Here is an 18442-nt window from a genome sequence, read left to right on the forward strand (position 1 = left end):
CGTGTCCATATCTTTCTGGTATAATTCCTCTTTGTATTCTTGCCACCTCTTCTTGATGTCTTCTGTTTCTGTTAGGTCCTTTCCACTTTTGTCCTTTATTATGGTAATCTTTGTACGAAATGTTCCTTTCATATCTCCAATTTTCTTGAACAGATCTCTGGTTCTTCCCATTATGTTGTTTCCCTCTATTTCTTTGCATTGTTTGTTTAAGAAGGCCTTCTGGTCTCTCCTTGCTATTTTGTGGAAATCTGCATTCAATTTCCTGTATCTTTCACTATCTCCCTCGCATTTTGCTTGCCTTCTCTCTCCAGCTATTTGTAAGGCCTCGTTGGACAGCCACTTTGCTTTCTTGCATTTCCTTTTCATTGGGATGGTTTTCGTTGCTGCTTCCTGTATAATGTTGCAAGCCTCCATCCATAGTTCTTCAGGCACTCTGTCCACCAAATCTAAATCCTTAAACCTGTTCCTCACTTCCACTGTGTATTCATAAGGGATTTGATTTAGATTGTATCTTACCGGCCCAGTGGTTTTTCCTACTTTCTCCCGTTTAAGCTTGAATTTTGCTATAAGAAGCTGATGATCTGAGCCAGTCAGCCCCAGGTCTTGTTTTTGCTGACTGTATTGAGCTTCTCCATCTTTGGCTGCAGAGAATATAATCAATCTGATTTCAATGCTGCCCATCTGGTGATGTCCACGTGTAGAGTCGTCTCTTGTGTTGTTGGAAAAGCATGTTTATGCTGACCAGCTTATTCTCTTGACAGAGCTCTATTAGCCTTTGCCCTGCTTTGTTTTGAACTCCAAGGCCAAACTTGCCAGTTGTTCCATTTATCTTTTGATTCCCTACTTTAGCATTCCAATCCCCTATAATGAAAAGAACATCTTTCTTTGGTGTCATTTCTATAAGGTGTTGTAAGTCTTCATAGAATTGGTCAATTTCAGTTTCTTCAGCACAAGTAGTTGGTGCATAAACTTGGATTACTGTGATGTTAAAAGGTCTGCCTTGGATTCATATCGAGATCATTCTATCATTTTTGAGATTGCATCCCAGTACAGCTTTTGCCACTCTTTTGTTGACTATGAGAGCCACTTCATTTCTTTTATGGGATTCTTGCCCACAGTAGTAGATATGATGGTCATCCGAACTGAATTCGCCCATTCCCGTCCATTTTAATTCACTGATGCCCAGGATGTCAACATTTATTCTTGCCATCTCATTTTTGACCACATCCAACTTGAATCCAACTTGAATCTACTTGTACTTGTCCTCCGCTCTTCCTCAGTAGCATGTTGGACGCCTTCCGACCTGAGGGGCTCATCTTCCAGCGTTATAACTTTTATATGCCTGTTGTCTTTGTCCATGGAGTTTTCTAGGTAGGGATACTGGAGTGACTTGCCGGTTCCTGCTCCAGGTGGATCACGTTTGGCCAAAACTCTCCACTATGACCTGTCTATCTTGGGTGCCCTGCACGGCATAGTTCATAGCTTCTCTGAATTATTCAAGCCCCTTCGCCACGGCAAGGCGGTGATCCATGAAGGGGTGGCTTAGAACATAATTAAAACACAGCAACACATCATCGATTAAAAGCTTCCTGATACAGGGTTGCATTCAGATGTCTTCAGAAAGTTGTGTAGTTGTTTATCTATTTGACATCAGATGAGAGGGTGTTCCACAGAGGCAGCCTGCCTGGTTCCCTGTAACATCACTTATTGCATTGAGGGAACCGCCAGAAAGCCCTCAGAACTGGACCTTAGTTTGTGGGCTGAATGATGAGGGTGGAGACACTCCTCAGGTATACAGTGGCAGGGCCATTTAGGGCTTTAAAGATCAACACCAACCCCAACACTTTGAATTGTGCTCAGAAATGTACAGGGAGCCAATATCGATCTTCCAGGCTGGGTGTTATATGGCGGCCACTCCTTATCACCAGTGTAGCTACCAGAATTAACCTGTGCATCCATGGACAGATGTGAGTTCAAAATGACCCCAAGGTTGTGCACCTGATCCTGATTATTCAATTCCTTCTGAATAATCCTATTATTCAATACATGGCAGCACGGCTTAGGTTTGCAAAGTTGCATCTGAACAAACCACAAGACTTCTGCAACAATGTCCTTTGGACAGACAAGACCAAAGTGGAGATGTCTGGCCTTAATGCACAGCACCACCTTTGGTGAAAACCAAACAGCATATCAGCACAAGCAGCTTGGGGTGGTGATTTGGGCTTGTTTTGTAGGCACAGGAGCTGGGAACCTTGTAGTCATTGAGTCAACCATGAACTCCTCTGTATACCAAAGTATTCTAGAGTCAAATGTGAGGCAGTTTGCCCGACAGCTGTAGCTTGGCCAAAATTGGGTCATGCTGTTAACAGGACAAGGATCCCAAGCATACCAGGAAATCTATCACAGAATGGCTGGAAAAGAACAGAATCAATGTCCTAGTCAAAGTCCAGACCTCAGACCAATTGAAATGCTGCAGAAGACCTTGAGATAGATGTGCATAAACAAATGCCAGCAAACTTCAATGAACTGAAGTGAATGAATGAACTTTATTACGGTCACAGACCAGGATAAAAACAAAAAGAAAAACAAAACAAAAAACAAAAACAACATATAAATAAAATAGCCGTTAGGAATTTTTTTTAACCGATAAATGTTGGGGCAGATAAGGACAAAGAAACAAGCATAGGATAAAACATCTGAATAAAATACAAGATTAAACACAGATAATGGATGGATAAAAACTGATAATTAAAACAGATAAGAACTAAAAACAAATAAAAACATGCAGTTAAAACAACTGTAAGAGCGTAAGATCTAAAAGACTCGCAGTTAAAACAACTATAAGAGGCTGCAGAGTAGAAGCCTCTGAAATGGAGGACACTCACAACATTAGAAACTGATGTGCAAATATGTACAACAATAAATTTAGAACCAATGTGTAACAATAAACTATCCGAGGGAGTTGACTCAGAGTCACCCGTGGAACCGAGTTTGGGGATTTTCATGCCAGACTATTTTGAGTTGGGCGATGGTCTGCGCCTACAGATTTGTACACAGAATCTGGCGACCATCCAGGTCTTCTTCTGATCTTTGCCTAACAGCAAAAGGTCAAATTTTTGCTTTTGTGGGAGGTCGGCAAGCCTCACCAGAAGAGGATCAATGAACTTACTACATGCCTCTTCGTAAAAGGGACATTCATTTAAAAAACAAGTGTTCTGGGCTTCCTATCTTTCCCAATGGACAGGTGCAAAGTCTCTGAGCATAGGGGACTTTTCTAAAGGCTCCATCCAGGACCGGCGAGGGAAGAGCCGTGCTTCTGGCAAGTGTAAAGGCCCTTCTTGCACTTCTAGATATGAGAAAGAAGAGATATGCTGCCGGTGCGGCTATATCTCTCTCGATTTCTCCAATTTTATAGTTATGGCACCTTGTGCAGTCCTGTTATCTCTCGGTATCTAATATTCTTTGCCTGACTGTGGCTTTTGCCTGGCCCAAGCCCAGACTTAGAAGGGCTTGAAGGGCAAAACCCAGTTTCTGGAGGGTGTGCAGAACTGCAGTCTGCCAGCCTGACTGGAATTGGTCGCAGAGGGTGAGTGGGGCTATCCCTCGGGGGAGTAGACTCAATGTCAGCCATTTGTAGATTGATGTTAAGCAGATGCTAGCCTCCACTCTCATCATCCTTGTTTCCAATCTCACCCATGTGTTTGAGACACATCTGGGGACTTGGAGGAGAGCTTTAAGAAGTCTAGATTGAATTCCCTCAAGGGGGGAGAAAGCAGAGGAAGGCAGACCCAAAAAGGAACCATACAGGAGTTGTGCCAAAGTTTTGGCCTTGTATAATTTTAGAGCTGCGGGGACGAAGGAGCCCCTTTGTGCTCTGAAGAATTTAAGAATACAATTTGCGGTTTTTCCCGCTGAACTCCCGATGGAGTTTATGTGTAGTTTGTTGGTTCCTGAGGCCTGTACCACCACTCCTAGATACTTGTAGTTTGTGACTTGTTCTAATTTATGGCCTTGGAGTTCCCAGCTTCTAAGCTTTGGCTTTTTCCCAAAAGCGAGTATCTTGGTCTTTTGATAGTTGATTTTGAGACATTCAGATTCACAGTATGCTGCAAGCTTTCTTAGTGCTCTTTTGAGTCCAGTGGGGTTTCTAGATAGAATTACCACATCATCGGCATATAGCAGGACCAAAATATGCCAATTTGCAAGCTTTGGCAGGTGGAGTTCTGAGTCACTGAGTGCAGATACTAAGTTATTTAGATAGAAATTAAATAGTAGGGGGGGCAATAGGCACCCTTGCCTGACACTTTTGAAGGTTTTAATAGGGTCCGTTAGGTGTCCTAGGCGGCTGCACCTGACTCTAAGAGCCGTGTTTGTGTGCAGTGCCTGAATTAAGAGCAGGAGCCTTCTATCTATATTGGTACCCTGTAGTCTGTCCCAGAGTCTGGTTCTGGAGACTGTATCAAAGGCTGCTTTTAGGTCAACAAAGGCAGCGTATAGTGAGGCCTGCCCTCCTGATTTGTATTTGTCGATGAGATGTTGTAGCGTTAGGCAGTGATCTGTCGTGGACCTTCCAGGTCTGAAGCCTTCTTGTTCTATTGCCAGGATATCTTCATTCTCTAGCCATTCTGTAAATTTATTAAGGAGGTGCTTTGCGTAGAGTTTACTGATCACACTTAATAGGCTAATCGGCCTATTCGCTGGGTCCCCTCTGTTGCCCTTTTTATAGTAAAGGTAAAGGTAAAGGTACCCCTGCCCGAACGGGCCAGTCTTGACAGACTCTGGGGTTTGTGCGCCCATCTCACTCAAGAGGCCGGGGGCCAGCGCTGTCCGGAGACACTTCCGGGTCACGTGGCCAGCGTGACAAGCTGCATCTGGCGAGCCAGCGCAGCACACGGAACGCCGTTTACCTTCCCGCTGGTAAGCGGTACCTATTTATCTACTTGCACCCGGGGATGCTTTCGAACTGCTAGGTTGGCAGGCGCTGGGACCAAGCAGCGGGAGCGCACCCCGCCGCGGGGATTCGAACTGCCGACCTTTCGATCGGCAAGCCCTAGGCGCTGAGGCTTTAACCCACAGCGCCACCCGCGTCCCTTTTTATAGATTGGAACTATTATGTCTGTTCCCCATTCCCTTGGGATGCGGCCAGTGTCATCTATGTAAGTGAAGAGGGTTGCTAAGAAAGGTGCCCACCAATCCACCTGTGCTTTTATCATTTCTGGTGTAATGCCGTCTGAGCCTGGGGCTTTGGCCGTTTTCAGTTGGTTTATATATGATTTCAGAACTGAAGTGATGTGAGAGACTGATAAAGTCCTACAGAAAATGATAGCTTCTTATTGTTGCTAAATGTGGTTCTACAAGCTATTTAATAAGAAGATGTACTTAGTTTTTCACACATGGCTTTTCCATATTGTCTTTATTTCTGTTAATAAATGGCACAGTGTAATATGTCATGTGTTGCTGTTCATCTGAGGGTGTGGGTGTGTATAATCACATTTTTAAATGTGGAATTGTTCCCAGTGTAGTAAACATTCATATAGATTTGTTTTGGGATGCCTCATAGGAATCATAGAATAATAGAGTTGGGGTGAACCACAAGGGGCATCTATGCCAACCCGCTTGAAGCCAATCACTCCTTTTCGAGAGCAGATGGGCCTCATGCCTTCCTCCACAGACATCCTCCCTGGAGAAAGCCAGCTAATGGGTGCTAGACGAGCAGGCCTCTGAGTTCCTGGGCCCTTGACCAGGACCAGCCAGCCACAGCTCCTTTGTTGACCCCTTGGGATAACTCTGTGTACCTGCAGAGGTCTGCAGCCCACAGGTTCAAACCAAGTGAAAGCTTATCTCTATAAACATAAAAGAGATGTGAATAAAATACATACGAATAAATAAAAGACATCACTTGTAATATTATTTCATGTTTCAGTTAAGCACTCGCCTTCCCATTATAAAAGGGGCATTCTGGGAGTATTGCAGGATAGGGCAAGAAAGCACTCATATGTCTTTGAAAACCTAGGACCTTCTGAACACATAGCAGGAGCTGAGCTACTGAGCTAGGGTCCCTTCCAGATAATTAATAAACAATACAGCTCAATTCTGTGTATATCAGCTTAGCTTTAATAACATAATTATTAATGCTTCCTATAACAGACATCTTGTCAGAAACACTGCAACTGTTTTATATGGACTAGTTAACTTTGTAATGCTTATCAAATCGTTCTGAAAGAGCTCTTAAGATATTTCCTGGTCTTTTTTGGTATTTATCCCGAAGATTTTCAATTGCAGTCTTTGCCTGTTGAAAGAAGAACAAAGGAATACATTGTGTTATAGGAATATGTTGCTAAATAGGTGTTCACAGTTATTAATATCTGTGATGATAAAGTTAAGGGATCAGAACCAGAGGCAACCCATTTATTCCAGATATAGAAGCACAATATGTGACTTCTTTCTGGGATACGTAAATGACTTTGTAGACTGAGATGTGTTGCATAAGACTCCTTGTCTCTCAACCGTCAAAAGTGGCTTCTTCGACATGGAGGGTTGGGCCAGAGCAGCCAGGGCCAGGAAACCCCACTAGGAAACTGCTCATCTGTCAGTGAATCCAGCCCACTCTCTTTATGTTTACCAAGAGCACTGTATGAGAATGGCAGAGATACAACCAAACATAAGTGCCTTGGGCTGCTTGGTACGTATTAGTTTTCCTGCACGGTTGTTACCTCCAGCTATGTGAGGAAAACTGCTGAAGGACTCACAGGGACTGCTGCATTCTGCTGCCCAGGAGGACTCTCCTGTGTGGGTGTCTGAGGGCCCTGCTCCTTCCTGCCACTCACCATCTGGCCCAGGGCGGGGCCTGAAGGACTCACAGGGACTGCTGCATTCTGCTGCCCAGGAGGACTCTCCTGTGTGGGTGTCTGAGAGCCCTGCTCCTTCCTGCCACTCACCATCTGGCCCAGGGCGGGGCCTGAAGGACTCACAGGGACTGCTGCATTCTGCTGCCCAGGAGGACTCTCCTGTGTGGGTGTCTGAGAGCCCTGCTCCTTCCTGCCACTCACCATCTGGCCCAGGGCGGGGCCTGAAGGACTCACAGGGACTGCTGCATTCTGCTGCCCAGGAGGACTCTCCTGTGTGGGTGTCTGAGAGCCCTGCTCCTTCCTGCCACTCACCATCTGGCCCAGGGCGGGGCCTGAAGGACTCACAGGGACTGCTGCATTCTGCTGCCCAGGAGGACTCTCCTGTGTGGGTGTCTGAGAGCCCTGCTCCTTCCTGCCACTCACCATCTGGCCCAGGGCGGGGCCTGAAGGACTCACAGGGACTGCTGCATTCTGCTGCCCAGGAGGACTCTCCTGTGTGGGTGTCTGAGAGCCCTGCTCCTTCCTGCCACTCACCATCTGGCCCAGGGCGGGGCCTGAAGGACTCACAGGGACTGCTGCATTCTGCTGCCCAGGAGGACTCTCCTGTGTGAGTGTCTAAGAGCCCTGCTCCTTCCTGCCACTCACCACCTGGCCCAGGGCAGGGCCTGACAGGCCTCACAGAGACGATTGCTGTCACTGCTGCTGCGGCCCAGGGGGATCCGGAGGGGCGCAGAGTTCTTTTTAAAATGTTTTAAAATGTTCCTTTTCCTTTTATTTTTTTGTATATGCGGGGACGGGGATGGGGGTGGGATGGATGTTTAGTTGGGAATTTGTTTGATTTTAATGGATTTGTAATTTTTATAGTTTTTCATTTGCATTGTTTTTTGTTTTCTGGGTTTTTTTATTGTTTTAAGGTCTTATTTTGTTCTTAAGGGGAAGGGTCAGGGCTGCCGGGGAGTGGGCCCCAGCCAACAAAATGGCTGGGGTATGTTCCACAGGGGGGGCTGCGCTGGGACAACCGATCTCAGTGATCACGGGTAGGAGGAGGAGTTACGCTAAGACCAGACCATGTCATTACAGAGGAGGCAGGTTTAGTCGTTGTCTGAGGACTATCCCTGCCTCCGGGTCTGGTCCTGTCCGGACGGATACTAGAATCAGCAAGGGATACCCACATAGCCTGAAGGTGCTGCTGTGCAATGCTAGGTCAATGATTCATAAGACCACTGCCATTCATGACTTGATAATGGATGGAGGATTTGACTTGGCTTGTGTAACAGAGACTTGCTTGGATGAAGCAGATGGGCCTGTTCTTGCCGCTGCTTGTCCACCAGGTTTCTCTCACACACAGCAACCCAGGCCTTGTGGGCGGGGAGGGGGGGTTGCAGTGATTTTTAGGAAGTCATTAGTTTGCACCAGGCGTCCTATTGGGAAGACCCAGTTCTCTGAGTGCATGTTCTGGAAGTTGGGCAATAGGGGCAGTACAGGATTCCTTTTGGTGTACCGACCTTCCCGCTGCACCAAGGATTCCCTGCCCGAGCTGCTTCAGGTCGTGGCGGATGTTCTCCTGGAGACACCTAGTTTGGTTGTCCTAGGGGATTTTAATATCCATGCCGACACGACCTTACAAGGGGCCACTCAGGACTTCGTGGAAAGCATGGCCTCCATGGGGCTGTCCCTGAATAAGTTTGGCCCAACCCATAGCCGCGGACATGCCTTGGACCTGGTGTTTACCTCCATGGATGTTGGTGTTCTGACACTAAGTAAAAGCGAAACAAAAGAAGTGCCATGGTCAGACCACTTCCTGGTGCAACTTGACTTCTCCGCAACCCTTCCCCTCTGCAGGGAGGTGGGACCGATTCGGATGGTCCGCCCCCACCACTTAATGGATCCAAATGGTTTCCAGAGAGCGGTAGGGGATGCTTTATCCCATGTTGATGGCCTTTCAGCTGATTCCCTGGTGGCCCGCTGGAATGTGGAGTTAACCAGGGCTATTGACTGTTTGGCTCCGAAGCGCCCTCTCCGATTGCATGGAGCCCGGACAGCCCCGTGGTTTTCCACGGATCTGAGGGCAATGAAACAATCGTTGAGATGGCTAGAGCGCCGGTGGCGGATGACCCATTCTGAAGCTGACCGGACACAGGTTAGAGCTCAGTGTTGAGCCTACCAAGTGGCGGTAGCGACGGCGAAGAAGGCTTTCTTCGCCGCCTCTATTGCATCTGCAGAAAACAGCAGCAGGAGACTTTTTCAGGTGGTCCGCAATTTAGCGGAACCACCTGCTACATCGGGGCCCAGTACGGGCCACATGATCTCTTGCAATGATTTTGCAAAGTTTTTTGCAGATAAAGTCGCTCAGATTCGGGAAGAGGTAGACGCCACCATGGGAGCAGGGCCGGGGCGGGAGAGTGCTGGAGTCCTGTCTAGTCAAATTGTGTGGGATCAATTCCAATCTGTTACCTCCGAGGATGTGGACAGGCTGCTTGGACGAGTGAAACCAACCACCTGTCTCCTTGATCCTTGCCCATCCTGGCTTATAGAAGCTAGCCGGGAAGGGCTGGGCGATGGGCTTCGTGGGGTGGTGAATGCTTCTCTCTGTGAGGGAGCCTTCCCAGACCTGCTGAAAGAGGTCATTAAACCGCTTCTTTCAAAAAACAACTCTAGACCCGGCCAATATGGCCAACTATCGTGCAGTCTCAAATCTTCCACTCTTGGGCAAGGTGATTGAGCGAGTGGTTGCTGAACAACTTCAGGCATGCCTGGAAGAAGCGGACCATTTGGATCCCTTCAGTCAGGATTAAGGCTTCATCATGGGACTGAAACTGCCTTGGTCGCACTGGTCGATGATCTCCGGCAGGCTAGGGACAAAGGTGAGAGCTGTTTCCTAGTTCTGCTGGATCTCTCAGCGGCTTTTGGTACCAGCGACCATAACATCTTTCTGGACTGTCTAGAAGGGCTGGGAGCTGGGGCACTGTTATACAGTGGTTCCGCTCCCTCCTCCTGGGCCGTGTCCAGCAAGTGGTGGTAGGGGATGAGTGTTCAGACCCCTGGGCTCTCACTTGTGGGGTGCCTCAGGGTTCTGTCCTCTCCCCCATGCTTTTCAACATCTACATGCAGCCGCTGGGAGAGATCATCAGGGGGTTTGGGCTGGGTGTTCATCAGTATGCAGATGATACCCAGCTCTACCTTTCTTTCAAATCAGAACCAGTGAAGGCGGTGACAGTCCTGTGTGAGTGTCTGGAGGCGGTTGGAGGATGGATGGCGGCAAACAGATTGAGATTGAATCCTGACAAGACAGAAGTACTGTTTCTGGGGGACAGGAGGCGGACAGGTGTGGGGGATTCCCTGGTCCTGAATGGGGTAACCGTGCCCCTGAAGGACCAGGTGCGCAGCCTGGGAGTCATTTTGGACTCACAGCTGTCCATGGAGGCACAGGTTAAATCCGTGTCCAGGGCATCTGTGTACTAGCTCCATCTGGTACGTAGGCTGAGACCCTATCTGCCCGCGGACTGCCTCGCCAGAGTGGTGCATGCTCTGATTATCTCCCACTTGGACTACTGCAATGCGCTCTACGTGGGGCTACCTTTGAAGGTGACCCAGAAACTACAACTAATCCAGAATGCAGCAGCCAGACTGGTGACTGGGAACGGCCACCGAGACCATATAACACCGGTCTTGAAAGACCTACATTGGCTCCCAGTACGTTTCCGAGCACAATTCAAAGTGTTGGTGCTGACCTTTAAAGCCCTAAACGGCCTTGGTCCAGTATACCTGAAGGAGCGTCTCCACCTCCATCGTTCTACCCGGACACTGAGGTCCAGCACCAAGGGCCTTCTGGCGGTTCCCTCACTGCGAGAAGCCAAGTTACAGGGAACCAGGCAGAGGGCCTTCTCGGTAGTGGCGCCCTCCCTGTGGAACGCCCTCCCACCAGATGTCAAAGAGAACAACAACTACCAGACTTTTAGAAGACATTTGAAGGCAGCCCTGTTTAGGGAAGCTTTTAATGTTTGATGTATCATAGTATTTTAATATTATTTTGGAAGCCGCCCAGAGTGGCTGGGGAAACCCAGCCAGATGGGCGGGGTATAAATAATAAATTATTAATATTATTATTAATATTAATATTAATAATAATAATAAGAAGAAGAAGAAGAAGAAGTCACCTCCTGGTTCCATGCCTGAAAACAGCACAGCAGGGCATGGGTGAAAATAGCAGAGTAGAATGGAGTCACATTCACATGCAGAGTTGCAATAAGTCACACAAACATCAGAAGTTCTTCAGTAATAGTTTTACCAAGGCTTAATAGTGCACAGTGCTTATTGGGTCCCCCACCGGGAAGGGGGCTTGGAGGAACCCTCTGGGGCAGATTCTGGGGCATATGGTGGGCAGAAGAAGTCCTATTGCATGAGCAGATCTTTGTGCATAAAATGCATAGGCTTTTCATGGTCTCAACAATTTACGGAGCGGAAAAGCTGAGTGATGAACATAATGCACAAAAGTCTATGTAATGAACCCGATCTCTGGTCGTATAGAATGAGCAAGTCAGTAGGCAGAAACCATTTTATAGAACTGAAAAAGAGAAACCAACAGGAAAAGAATATTCTACTTTTTTACTTCCAGGTGTAGAGTTAGCTTACTTTTTCAGCCAGCTCTGCAGCTGTTATATTTGGATCATATGGGATGGGTTCTCCAATATATGTCCTCAGTTTCACTGGAAATGGCCCATATATGGGAAGGTTGATAAGTCGTGTTTTCTCATATAACCATCTTGTCAGCCCTATGTATGAAAGGGAAAAGAGTCTGTAAAAAAGCGATCCCATATCAAATCTGAAATTAGTTGGCATTCTGAGTTTTTAGCAATCCCAATCAATCCATCCCAGAGATGAGGTTAAATAATTTGAGTGCATATTTTTTAAGAGACAGAACAACTTTTGCAGATAAGTATACACTGAATAAACTACTAGTAGGTACGAAATAGATTTTTTAAAAAAATATCATTGTATATTATTAATCTGTTTATTGCCTGATATTAGATCTCATGATCAACCAAGGAATATAAGATATTTTGCTCACTTGACTTTCCAATGTTCCTGAATGTTTCACAAGCGTTTTGGGTAAACATAGGGATGATGGGCTGAAAGAATAAAAGAAGAAATGCAAAATCAAAAGAAAAGTGAGAACTGGAGAATTACTTCACCCCACCTACCCCACCTTTATTTTGGTTAAGGACTAGGAATAATGCTCCCCATCTGGCATTACAGTGACAAGCCAGACGCAACTGACTTCAAATTGCACATGCTGTCCCCCAGATTTTCAAGAATTGAAGAGGAGAAAAGCTACAGTGGTACCTCGCAAGATGAACGCCTCGCAAGACGGAAAACCCGCTAGACGAAAGGGTTTTCCGTTTTGGAGGTGCTTCGCAAGACGAATTTCCCTATGGGCTTGCTTCGCAAGACGACAGCCCATAGGGAAATATCCGGGATAGCGGGGAAGCGCAGTGCGTCTTCCCCACTGTCCTCGGACCTCCTCTGAAGCCGGGCGGTGGGGCAGGAACGCCTCCTCCTGCCGCCGCTGGGCTTCGGAACGCTGCTCCGAAGCCGGGCGGGGGGGCGGGAACACCTGCCCCCGCCGCCGGGCTTCGGAACGCTGCTCCGAAGCCGGGCGGGGGGGCGGGAACACCTGCCCTCGCCGCCCGGCTTCGGAACGCTGCTCCAAAGCTGGGCGGGGGGGGACGGGAACACCTGCCCCCGCCGCCTGGCTTCGGAATGCTGCTCCGAAGCCAGGCGGGGGGGGGGGCGGGAACACCTTCAGAAGGCGGGCGGGGGGCAAAAGTCTTTGTCCCCCCTGCCTGCCTTCCCAGGGGCTTTTAAATCGCCCCGGACAGCGGAGAAGTCCTCCGCTGTCCTGGGGCGATTTTAAAATGCCGCCCGCCAGCATTTTAAGATCGCCCTGACAGCGGAGAAGTCCTCCGCTGTCCCGGGGTTTTTAAAAATGCTGGGGGTGGGAAGAAAAGCCCTTGTCCCCCCCCCAGCCTTCAGAAGAGGTCCGGGGACAGACTGTCCCCGGACCTGGTCTGAAGGCGGTTTCCCTAGGAACGCATTAATTGATTTTCAATGCATTCCTATGGGAAACCGTGCATCGCAAGACGAAAAACTCGCAAGACGAAGAGACTTGCGGAATGAATTAATTTCGTCTTGCGAGGCACAACTGTATTTTTCTTTTTAAATGTAAGTGATTTCAATAGCTTTTTTTTAAAAAAAAAGCAGGGATAGGAAATACTTGGAACTCCAGATATCATTTGACCCCCTAAACAGGATGTTAGCCGTCCTCAACTACTTAGGATGTTAGATCAAGGATGTCAACACAATAAGTCTTATCTAGGATAATCGTGACGGCAATGCAAATTGCACAAAGATCACTCACCACTTTTGCCTCCAAAGCTACCCGAGCGAAACCTGTGCGGTTACCCCACATTATGTTGTAGTCATTACTAAAGATTGATTCTCTACCTCCACCAGGGGAAATGCCCAGTAAATGGCCTTTCTTCAAAATTTCCACACATTCAGCTTTATTGAAATCTTTCAAATTGATGGAATTTAAAAGTATCTTCAGCCCTGGAAAATAAGCCCCAAATAGAAAGAAAATGCATTTTATATAACGCTTATTTAGGAAATTTTGTGGACGCTATTCAAGTGTCATTATTCCAAAGATATTGCACTGTTACAGATCACAAGCATAGTTCTCTGCCAATCCTTTTCAAGTAGGATTTCGTGGAAGTGCTGAGGTGGCCACCTTTTTAGACAAGCATTCCACAAGTCACGTCTGTAGTACAACCGAATGACATTCAAGTTTGCATTATGATAAAAATACAGGCCACAGTGCCTTGTGGCATGCACAGAGAGACAGATACACACATGGCACAGATGAGCCCATGCTGGCTGAATCCTGCCTACACCACCATAAGTTCGTCTTTTCATGCACAGGTAAGTGGGTGGAGATTATATGCTGCATTAATTCACCCAGTGGACAAATTCACCCCCCAAACAGAGCACTCTGTGCTACTGGGCATTTTGGGGCTCTGTACTTCCTTCCTTCCTTATTTAAATGACCCTTTGGTGGTGTCATAGTTCCTTGCTGTGGCTGCTGTGTGCATCCAGAGGAAGATGATGTGGCGGGAGTGGCAGTGGAGGGCCATGAGCACTCCAGCAAGGGTGTCACATGGGTTTGATTGCAGTGTCACATGGGAGCATAAAAGCTTTGTTTGGGAGTGCTTGATTGGCCATGTGTTCGGGTGGGGCCCTGTTTTCTGGTATCTTTGTACCTGAAGAAATCATCAAGTTGGAGACCCAGTTTCCTACACCTTGTCCTATTCTGGCATTAAAGTCAGAAGCGATCATATGCAGTTACAGCACAGAAATCAGATGTCACATTATGCAGTTGGCCCCATTTCTGAGATCCCTGAGGAAGAGTGTAGAACGTAATCTCATAGCTGTTATGAGGTCAGACAAGGTATTCCTGCAATCTGTGATCATGGGCCAAAAGACAAAGGTCGACATGCTGTGTTGGAAACATTGGTGAAGGTAAAGGGACCCCTGACCATTAGGTCCAGTTGTGATCGACTCTGGGGTTGCGGTGCTCATCTCGCTTTATTGGCTGAGGGAGCCGGCGTACAGCTTCTGGGTCATGTGGCCAGCAGGAATAAGCCGCTTCTGGCAAACCAGAGCAGCGTACGGAAATGGCGTTTACCTTCCCGCCAGAGCTGTTTACCTTCCCTCCGTTTACCTTCCCGCCTATTAATCTACTTGCACTTTGACGTGTTTTCAAACTGCTAGGGTGGCAGGAGCTGGGACCAAGCAACTGGAGCTCACCCAGTTGCGGGGATTCGAACCGCTGACCTTCTGATCGGCAAGTCCTAGGCTCTGTTGTTTAACCGACAGCGCCACCAGTGTCCCGTTGGAAACATAGCCTGATTCAAATAAGGTGCCTGAAACATTATTGGAAGAAAATGTTGAGGCTGTAAATGGCCAAAAGCAGGCCTGCAGTTTCCAGCTTCCTTTTTTGTGTGAACACTCCATCTCATTCTGGGCTCATCCATTGTTGTAACTCAGATGGGAATCTGTCAGGGCAACTTGTCACTGGGAAATGAAGTGAGGCATGCTTTGAGAGGATTGCCCCAACAGCATAGGTAGGGTACAATGAAATATCAACATTTGGTTACGAGTTTTATTTTTCCTTACGTTCCCCATGGTCACATCCATCATCTTGCTGATATTTTATTTGTATGTTGTTTTTCACCTGTTTGCCTGATACATGGTTTTATATTTTATAGCATTGTTTAAGTCACATTTCACATATTTTTTGATAAAAAGCATGATTTGAATTTAATAATTCACCTGGTAGCCGATATATGCTGCTATTAATGACTGAAAAGCACTCTCTCTGTGCCTCCTTAAAAAGTTTAGCGACAAGAAAGGAATAGTCAACAGCAGTGACTGCGTGATAATAAACAATAATCCCTGGTCCTTTACGGAGATGTTCCATGCCAATAACTTCATAACCTGGAAATAATACAAAATGCCACAAATAAATATTACTTTGTGAAAAATAAATGAAATATTGCAATCTTTTATTGGAAGAAAACAGTGCGGTTCAGAAAACTGAAATTTAAGATCAGGTAAAAACCTCTCCTATATGTTTCAGTGTTCTGGATGCTGGTTTGTCATCTATACAGATCAAGACTTTCTCTGTTGTGATCCCAGAACAAATGGTATTCTCCTCTGCTGGAATATTCCTTCCTTACTTTTGGTTGCAGGTGAAAACATTTTTGCCTAGTCTTTGAGTAAGCTAAAACTGTGACACTCTTTTAATCTCCTTTAAGCATTTATATGTGTTATAATACTCATATCTTCAGACCATTCTCTGAATCACTTTATAAAAAGTGAGAAAGCTCTCTGTATTCCATCATCCGGTTTTTCGCAGTGTCCATCCAAATTAGCAGCCATCACCACATCCTATGCTGGCAGATTCCATGGTTTGTGTCCAGAGTTTATGTTTCAGAGTTATCCAGTGGTTTACCATGCTCTGGAAAATGGCACCATCAAAGTCTCACTGCACGATGATATACTCATTACATTGGCTGCGTACTCACTACATGTTTAAACCCAACCCCCTTCTCTTGCCACAATTCATGAAACTATTTTTAAAGAGCTTTGCTAATTATAGCTCTGTGAGCTGTAAGCAACATTCTCCAGGTTTCTTTTGGAGAGGAGGCATGCTTTCAATGTGATTAAATGTATGGTGTTTATGCAGCCACCAGCTGACCCTTTCTTCTGTAATATATCTTTATTTCATACTTCATAATATGTTTTGTTTTTCTTTTTGATTGTTTATTACCTAAAAAAAAATTCCATGCCTTTCTTTTGATCCATATGGAGCCAAGGCCAACTTGGAGCTGTTGTGACTCTGAAGTGGGTTTAAAGGTCCACTCCTGATGCACTGTAGCAGCTATTGTCCCAGTGTCTCAAGTCTGAAATTCTGGTGCTCAATCCTATGAAAGTATAGGAGCTGATAAGACTGACTTATTGGAATGAAAGAAAGCTTACTCACCATACCATATCTTTCCAGTTATATCACAAACTTGAGCAATAATTTTCCTTGGTTTTTCCCAAAATTTGCTAACATCACTTTCTTGCTGGTTATTAATCTTCTTGTAAATATGTAACACAAATGAGATAGCCCAGAGACACAAAACCGTACATATGAATGGTGAATAAATTAAAATCAGAAGCTTAAGTAACCACAAAGGGGGAACCAATGAGGTCCGATATTCTTCCAAATAAGAAAAACTGATCCAGTTTTCCAGAATTTGAGAAAACCAGCTCATGGTTTCCTAATCTGAAGCACCATGTGTATGCCAATGAAAGAAATATATGAAGTGAAAATTTCCTCAGTTGTGATGGTATTTTTTTCAACTGTTTACCTGGAAAACAGAAAATGCAGTACATTAGTTTGAACTGTCATCCCAGAAGCATTCATGATTACATGAAATCTCACGTGATTTAATATTTTCCTAGTTTTCCCCAGTGTAACTTGCCAAGTAGACGTATTGTTTTTCCAGCATCCATCATGAGGATGTACAACATTACAAATGTATGACTCCATCATTTATTTGATGTAAAGCAAGCTGGTTTCATTCCACTGCTGAAGGTTTTTGTTTGTTTTGCTTTGTTTTTTGCATTTTCAAAAACAGGAACAGAGAGCATGTTTTATCCAACATAGGCATGATGCCTTGACGTAAAGTTGAAGGTCTGGCAGGGAAAACCTCCTCTTTCTTTTCATCAAGCATAATTTTAAATTTTACTCTGGGATTCATTCCCTGCCATATGAACCTTAATACTTTTTTCTGCCACTCTATGAAACATCAGATATCATTTATAATTGGAAGGACATTCATTTTGATGGCCAAAACAGTGATAGCTTCATTCTCTCCCATATTTCCAAATCTTTCTTTCTTTCCAAGCTTTTACATAGTTGTCTTGATGGATATTATGTTTTTTTATTGTTAACCAAATCCACAGATATTTTATTTTTGTTTCTATTTCCCACCCACATTCCGATTCAATGTCTTTTTTTTATTTGATTATTCTTTTTTTTTAGCAGCATCTTGATTTTCCCTTTATTTTGTTTGCAGCCAGCCAATTTTACAAATCTACTTATCTTTTCTATCACCTCCAATATGCTCATTCTTGGTTTTTCTAAGGTTAATACAATGTCATCTGCGAATTCTTTTAAGTTGTAATTTTGCTGGCTCAGTTATTCCATTGATTTTATTATTAATCCTTGTATTTTGAGCCAGTACTTCTAATATTAATATAAATAACAGCGGGGACATTGAGCAACCTTGCCTCATCCCTTTATATATCATACATTTTTCTGGTGTGTTGTTTAGAATTATATTGGCCGTCTGCTCATTATACATCGATTTTATACTTTTTATAAAGGTCTCCCCTACCCCCACTGCTGGAGTATTAAGTGAGAAAGAGTCACTTCTCCAAGAGCCCGGCAAGGCCCTCTGCAGCCGCAGATATATCATGTGATGCACTGAGATATTGTGGTATTTAGCTGGTAATATATTGTGATGTTATAAACCTGATATCACGCAGCCCTAAAGCACACTGAAAGACAGACAGCATCTCTCTCTCTCTCTCTCTCTCTCTCTCTCTCTCTCTCTCTCTCTCTGCTGATGCCTGCACAGGAAGTGACAAATAACACAACTACCAGCACATTTGCAAAAGAAGCAGGGCCCAGTATGGTTTCAAATAGAATGAGAGACTTTGATGAGATTCCTGCATTGCAGCGGGTTGACTAGATGACCCTTGGGACCTTTCCAACTCTACACTTTATGATTCACTGAACAAAAACTTTTACTTACATTCCTGGTAAGCCTAAATTGCCTTTAATTCAGTCACCTCTCTCTGGAAGCAGCAGAAGTCTTGTCTGGTGCACTTTTCCATAGGCTAATTTTCACCCCTATGGAGACATGTCCCTTTATGTGGCAGTTTAAAAACACTCTGATGGGTGTGCCATCTGTATGAGGAAA

The 18442-nt window shown here is 45.5% G+C and overlaps 1 protein-coding gene across 1 annotated transcript; it reads right to left on the reverse strand.

Annotated features, from left to right (window-relative positions):
• Positions 1-6091: 6091 nt before the first annotated feature.
• On the reverse strand, positions 6092-16929 carry LOC309538415 (DGAT1/2-independent enzyme synthesizing storage lipids-like). Its single transcript, XM_082233988.1, has 6 exons — positions 16450-16929; positions 15237-15401; positions 13267-13457; positions 11917-11977; positions 11481-11620; positions 6092-6289 (listed from the first exon to the last, which is right to left on the reverse strand). Exons 1-6 carry the CDS (start codon positions 16724-16726, stop codon positions 6185-6187), a joined length of 939 nt encoding a protein of 312 aa, XP_082090114.1. The 5' UTR covers positions 16727-16929; the 3' UTR covers positions 6092-6184.
• Between the last annotated feature and the right edge of the window lie 1513 nt (positions 16930-18442).

The sequence above is a fragment of the Podarcis vaucheri genome, assembly GCF_965113315.1.
Source record: "Podarcis vaucheri genome assembly, chromosome: 8".
Lineage (NCBI taxonomy): Eukaryota > Metazoa > Chordata > Lepidosauria > Squamata > Lacertidae > Podarcis > Podarcis vaucheri.